At 38.0% G+C, this 7,343-nt stretch overlaps 1 protein-coding gene across 1 annotated transcript; it reads left to right on the forward strand.

The window, feature by feature from the left end:
- The first annotated feature begins 4,636 nt into the window (after positions 1–4,636).
- On the forward strand, positions 4,637–5,771 carry LOC106000708 (olfactory receptor 18-like). The gene is made up of 2 exons (XM_013035992.1): positions 4,637–5,548; positions 5,721–5,771. The coding sequence occupies exons 1-2, from the start codon at positions 4,637–4,639 to the stop codon at positions 5,769–5,771; spliced, it is 963 nt and encodes a 320-aa protein (XP_012891446.1).
- The last annotated feature ends 1,572 nt before the right edge of the window (positions 5,772–7,343 follow it).

The raw sequence follows: 7,343 nt of genomic DNA on the forward strand, positions 1-7,343 counted from the left end.
AAAAAAAAAGAATCTGCTTTTAAAAATGCTTGTTTTCCCTTATATGTGGATTCAAGATTTAGCTTTTGAGTATATAGTAAACATGTTGGGTGGTATGCAAATGTCTTAGCTGAAATAAGGTAGATTCAAGGTTGATCTCAAATAGTATAATTCCTTAGACAGATAAAATCAAAGTTCAGCACAATAAAACACCAGGAAGAATGTACTAGAAATGGATGGGGTGGGGTCAAGGGGAAAGCAATTGATGAATGAAGAGGAAAAGAGGAAAAGATATGCCGACAAGAATCCAAAGTATATCCTACAAAATTAAGAAGAATAAGGGGAGGTAGAGGAGAGATGGATGGGAATGTTAAAAGGTGACATTGATCAAGATACATTACATTCATAAACTGCTAAATGGCAACTCTTTCTATAACTACTTAAAGACTTATAAAGCAAAGCAAATAAAGCAGAAAAAAAGAACTTGCTTTTAGTCTTTTACATGTAAATACCTGCTTTTTCCAAAATCCTATGTTAAAAACTCTGTCTTCTCTACAATAATACTTTTGCAAAGAAACACATGAGGATAACCTGTATTGTTTATTTCTATGACATCTCTTCCATCCAAATAGAATGTTTGTTATTTGAAATATTGCTTCCTTTTGAATCATGGAGCTTATACTTGCGAGAAAAGCATTACAACACTGAGCTAAGTCCTTAGTCCACTTGGTTCACATATTCCTTCCTAATAGGTGTTTCCAAATAAATAATTGCATGCTGTATAAACACACATGGACTTGGAAGATAAAGGAGAATCTAGAGTGCCACAGGAGATTTCCCTCTCCAACACAGAGCCAACAAGGAAAAGATTTGAAATTCTCCTTAGAGTTATCCATTGCAAAGGAGAAAAAAAAAGGAACTTGTAGTTGATTCATAATATAGAACAAACTGTGTATATTCCATGTCTGAATTAATAGGTTGGAAAATATCTGAGTTAAAATGTACAGAGATAGCCAAGTGAGATGGCTCAGGCCTGTAATCCCAGCTACTCAGGCAGCTGAAATCTGAGGATTACAGTTCAAAGCCAGCCCAGGTAAGAAAGTCCGTAAGGCTCTCAGCTCTAGTTAGCCAACAAAACGACGGAAGTGAAGCTGTGGCTCAAGTGGTAGAACAAAGACCTTCAGAAAAATGTTCAGGGACAGTGCCTCGGCTCTGAGTTCAAGCCACATGACCTTCCTCTGAAAATAAAATAAAAACAATAAAATGTACAATGACAATACTCAATGAGTACACATATGGAAGTGGAACTCAGGGAGGATAAATGGCATTCAGATAGATGCAGGGAAGAAAGTTGAAAGGGATGACAATGTACAGGATGGATTGTACTCATAATCTAATTTGTTTAATTGAAACCCCTTTGTACAACTACTTAAAGTACAAATGTTAAAAAAACATAGTTTTTATAGCTGTCATGTTGAATTGAAAACCCTTTGTACAACTGTTGACAGATAATAAAAGGATAAACATTTTAAGTTTCAAATAGTAACATTTTCAATTGAAAAAAACATTAGTGCCTGGTGCCAGTGGCTCACACTTATAATCTTAGTTTCTCAGGAGGCTGAGGGCTGAGGATCACAGTTCAAAAGCCAGCATAGACAGGAAAGGCTGTAAGGCCCTTATCTCCAATTAATCACCAAAAACAAAACTGAAAGCAGAGCTCTGACTCAAGTGGTAGAGCACAAGCCTTGAGCAAAAAAAGTCCAAGGACAGCACCAAGGACCTGAGTTCAATCTCTAGGATACCACACACAAAAAAATTGTCTGAATTTCATAAAATCGCTGCAAATTAGAAATCATAATAAGTCAATTCAGCTTCCTCCTGAGGTAAAGCAATTAATTTTCCTTGCAATTAATTTTCTCCCTTTCCTTCTCCATTGGGATTAGCAAGTCCTTAGTAATTAGAATCCATGGACCAACTTGACTAATGATCAGCTCTGAGCATTTACTGTCCAGGTGAGCTGGTTATAAGAACCCATTCTGTGTCACTGCCCTCAGCTATCTCCTTGTAGCCCATGGTCTGTGTGGAAGTGTGTCCTTCTGCCAGGCTTATCAAAGAACCAAGGGACTCCTGTGGGTCATGTCTTTCTGCCAGCCCTTAGCACTATGCTGAGTATCTCATTCAAAGCAGGGAAGAAAACAACCAAGTGTCTTTTGGTCTCCTCCCAGCAAAGACCCAATGCAGCCCAGTAAGTGTTACTGGACCCCTGGATGGAGGAGGGAAGGCAGTGACCTGGCTTGTTTGTTATGCTTAGAATGTAGCTGGGGTAGCTGGATGGGAGGGTTACCAGGAGGCAGAGTTTATATCACAGCCCTAGGACATTTACATCTTGACTTACAGTAGTGAATTTTGGACTCCAATTACTGTTCTGTTTGCTTTCCATACATGTTCCAAGTAATTGAAGAATCTCTCCCAGTAGAGAATGCAAGAGCTCTGTCATGGTCCAACCCCCCAAATATTTGTAATGATGATGACGTTAACCATGGTTAAATAAACCTTTACTTAGGCCTTGTAAGTCCTAACCTCACAGATAACTTTTTCATGTAGCAGGCAACTAAAAAAAAAAACCCAAAACAAAGAATTATATCCCTACTTTTTCTCTCAATAATAAACAATAGAAAACTACATATTTTATCATGATGATACCTTTTAGGATAGGAGAATCAATTATGTGTGTGTACGTGTATGTGTTCATGCCAGTCCTGGGGCTACAACTTAAGTCCTGGGAGCAGTCCCTGAGCTTTTACAAAATGAATTTTTATTTTTATAATTAAGATTTTATACAGAGGGGTTGCAGTTGCATAAGTCAGGTAAAGAGTACCTTTCTTTTTGGAAATTGTCACTCCTTCCCTCATCCTTGAAACTTTTCCATGAAAGGTCTTGCACTCTAGCACTTGAGCCAAATCCAGCTCTTTGCTGGATAGTTGAAGATAAGGATCTCAAGGAGCTTCCTGCCTGGGTTGGTTTGAACCATGATCCTCAGATCAGCCTCCTTAGTAGCTAGGGTCACCTGTGATCCACCAATGGCCAGCCAAAAACTGAATTTTTAATGTAATTTTTTTCTGATATTGAATAGGAGCAGTCATGTGTGAATGTAGAAACCAAGACCAAATCCCTCTTTCCTAACAATACAATGTGATATTTCTGTTCCTGTTGTCCTGGGCAATGCTGATCTCTGTGTCATTTCCTTTGGGTGTTTCTTATACCGTAGATATCTGTAGGTGACCTTACTATAGCAGCTGCAGGAAGCATGGCTGGTGTTACAGGTGGAGCCACACAAAGTGTTGGCACTAGAATTTTTGGCTTTGCTGCTTACAGTCTTCCTCACCCTGTGATTTCATCCCGGGACCCATCTCTGAGAGATCTCTACTGGGTGTTCCTCTGGATTAGATAACAAGGAAGAATTAACAATTTACATATATATACATGTATATGATATATAACCAAAATATTTAAATATATTATATTATATAATATGAAATATATGTATATAATTAATATTATATATCTGTATATTTATATATACACCATATAATATATTGGTATATACAACAGAGTACATATAAGTAATTTGATATATATGATAATATATACATATATATATATATGAAATTTGAATACAAACTCTAGCCCCCTGCTTTTAAACTTCTGAAATTTAGTGGCCCATTGAGCAAGTCCGTTGGTTGGACCTCAAACACCCACAATTCTATTTTGAATGTTTGTGTCACCTGTGGGTAACCTTCACATTCTCATCTGAGTTGTCTCAGAAGAGAACATTCTAACCACACTGAGCTCCAACTGAAAAATTCATGATACTGCATGCAACTAAACAAGGCTGATTCAGATCATTGGGCATGTAAATTTTAGACATTGTTGTTATTAATATACTGCAAGGATATTTGTTGTATTTGTTCACCATTTGTTGCAACTTTTCTATACACCCCTTACCTTCCCAAATACAAACAAACTTAAAAGACAAAAGGAAAAGAAAAAAACAGCAACAACAACAACTAAAATTTTTTCTTATTTCCTTTCTTGGAGTTCATTTCACAAAATATTATTTAACACGATCATATACTCATATATGTGTATATAAATAAACAAGTAAACAGGACAAAAGACGAACTAATACCACAATGATACGCACTCGACACTATGTTGGAAATGAACTATACAACTAGGGGGTGGTGGGGAGAGGAGTAGGAAAGGGTAAGAGAAAAAATGAGGGAGGGGATAACTGTTAAAAAGAAAGTTACATATGTAATTGTAGCCCCCATTCATCACCTTTACAATAAAATAAATATAGTAAACACACAGATCAATATATATACACATATATACTATATATACACTATATGATATATAATATAAAATATGTAATATATAAATAAAATAACACTACATATATATATATATATACTATTCATATAGACATAGATACACACACTAGAACATGCTAAATTAGGTAGGACTCTAGACATTAATTGAACAGATTATTTTGATTTACATGAATGCAAATTATAGATAATTAGCTGGTGGCATGTATACTACTTTATTTATTCCAATAATATATCCTTTTTTCAAAAGGTGTCCTAGCTACATGGAGCCACAGAACTTAACAAGCATCTTGGAATTTCTCCTCCTGGGACTGACAGATGATCTAGACCTGCAGCTTGTCCTCTTTGGGCTGTTTCTGGCCATGTACCTGATCACCGTGCTCGGAAATCTTCTCATCATCTTGGTCATCAGCTATGACCCCCACCTCCACACCCCCATGTATTTCTTCCTCTCCATCCTTTCTTTGGCTGACATTGGATTCATCTCCACCACCGTCCCCAAGATGCTAGAGAACCTCCAGACTCACAGCAAATCCATCAGCTATGCTGACTGCCTAATGCAAATTGCCTTTTTTATTTTGTTTGGTTGCTTGGACAGTCTGCTGTTGGCAGTGATGGCCTATGATCGCTTGTTGGCCATCTGTCACCCTCTCCACTACTCACTCATCATGAGCCCCCGCCTTTGTGTTAGGTTGGTCCTTCTGTCATTGGTCCTCAGTCTTTTGGACTCCCTGCCACACTACTTGATGGTGTCACGATTTAACTTCTGTACAGATGTAAAAATTCCCAATTTCTTCTGTGAGCCTCCTCAACTCTTTAAGCTTGCCTGTGATTACACTTCCACTAAGAATATCTTCATCTTTCTCTTTGCTGCAGTCTTTGGTGGGCTTCCAGTCTCCGGGATACTGTACTCTTATGCTCGCATTGTTTCCTCTATTCTTGGAATCCCATCAGCCAGTGGGAAATACAAAGCCTTCTCCACCTGCGGCTCTCACCTCTCAGTTGTGTGCTTGTTTTATGGAACAGCCATTGGGGCATATTGCAGTTCAATTATTTCTGATGCCAACAGGAAAGTGATGGTGGCCTCGGTGATGTACACCATGGTCACCCCCATGCTGAATCCCTTTGTCTACAGTTTAAGGAACAGAGACATCAAGAGAGCTCTTTGGAGGCTGGTGAGAATGACCCCTAATAACTTCGGTCATGTTGTTTGGGTTCGTGAATCATGAAAATCTTTAAAACCAAGCAACTAGAAATGGAAGCATACTTGTGAATTTCGGTAGTTTTGATGATGATGATGATGACAATGATGATGATGGTTTCATTGTGAACATCACTTCATTTTAGAACTTCTGTAGTTTGGATCTTGAATGCTTCTTATATTCTACCAGCTTCTAGACTTGCTCTACAATCTGAAGTGGTGTACAGAGGTGATAGAAGATTTTGAAAATGGGGCTTGATAAGAGGAAGTTAGCCCACTTATCTATTGGGCAGTTGTTTCTTTGAGCCATAAAAGAAATGCAAATCAAAACAACATTGAGATACTACCTCACCCCAGTTAGAATGGCTATAATCAAAAACTCTAATAACAACAGATGCTGGAGGGAATATGGACAGAGGGGAACCTTACTGCATTGTTGGTGGGAGTATAAACTTGTTCAACCACTTTGGGTAGTAGTATGGATGTACCTCAAAAGACTCTACATAGAACTCCCTTATGACCCAGCAATCCCACTTTTAGGCATTTACCCAAATGATCACAAACAAGACCATACTAAAGCTACCAGCACAACTATGTTTATTGCAGCATTATTTACCATAGCTAAGGTATGGAACCAACTCAGAGGCCCCTCAGTAGATGAATGGATCAAGAAAAGGTGGTATATATACATAATGGAATTCTATGCCTCCGTCAGAAAGAATGGCATTGCCCCATTTGTTAGGAAATGGAAAAACTTGGGAAAAATTATATTAACTGAAGTAAGCCAGGCCCAAGGAAACATAGGTCCTATGGTTTCCCTTATTTTCAATAACCAGTATATGTCTGAGACAAACAGAAACTGTCAGACAAGTTGATGTTAGGCAAAATGAACTCCAAGATAAGGATTCAAATGCTTTTTTTCTTTCTTGCAATTGTTTCCAACATAGTTATAAGATGATTTCTTTGTTGCTTTGTATGTACCTCCCCCAGAGTATAAGACCTGCTTTCATTGTATTTGATGTTGGTATAATTTGTGGAGGGGAAGGGAAAAATAACTTTAAATCAGGTTACAGGTGGACCCATTACAACAATGAGATGTACAAGACGTTATGTCGAAAAATGAACTTTACAACTTTGGTGGGCTGGGGGGTGGGACGTAGGGGGATGGTAGTGGGGTGTGCGGATGGGAGGGTGGAGAGGGGAAGGGATGGTATGGGGAAATAAAGGAGGAGGCAACAATGCTTGATAAGAAATGTGCTCACTATCTTGCCCATGTAATTATAACCCCTCTGTATGGCATTTTCACAATAATTTTTAAAAAAGAGGAAGTTAAGTCATTGGAGGCATGACCACAAAGAGAATGTTGAGACCCCATCTTTTCCTGTTCCTCCCTTTATTTGGTGTCACCAGATGCTACCAGCCTCCTCTTTTCTCTTTTCCTCTCCTTCCTTCCTTCCTTCCTTCCTTCTTCCCTACTCTTCTTTTTCTTTCTATTGTTATTTCTTTTCTTTCCTTCTTTTCTTTTCTATGTGGATTGGCTTTGAAGTAAATCATCTTTATTTCATTCATTTGAGTAGCTAGGAATAGAAGATGAACCACTAGTTCAACCAGAGTTTTCTGCTCAAGATTATTTTTCTTCCCAGAACACTTCTTTCCTGTACTTTATGCTTTTTATTTTTTTCCTTTCCTGCTCCAAAACCTTTCCCTATCACATTGTGGTTTGCAAATTAGAAAAGTTCTGTTTTTTTTTTCCCATTCAGCCTTTTATC

Source organism: Dipodomys ordii, unplaced genomic scaffold (genome assembly GCF_000151885.1).
Source record: "Dipodomys ordii isolate 6190 unplaced genomic scaffold, Dord_2.0 Scaffold235, whole genome shotgun sequence".
In the NCBI taxonomy this organism is placed as follows: domain Eukaryota; kingdom Metazoa; phylum Chordata; class Mammalia; order Rodentia; family Heteromyidae; genus Dipodomys; species Dipodomys ordii.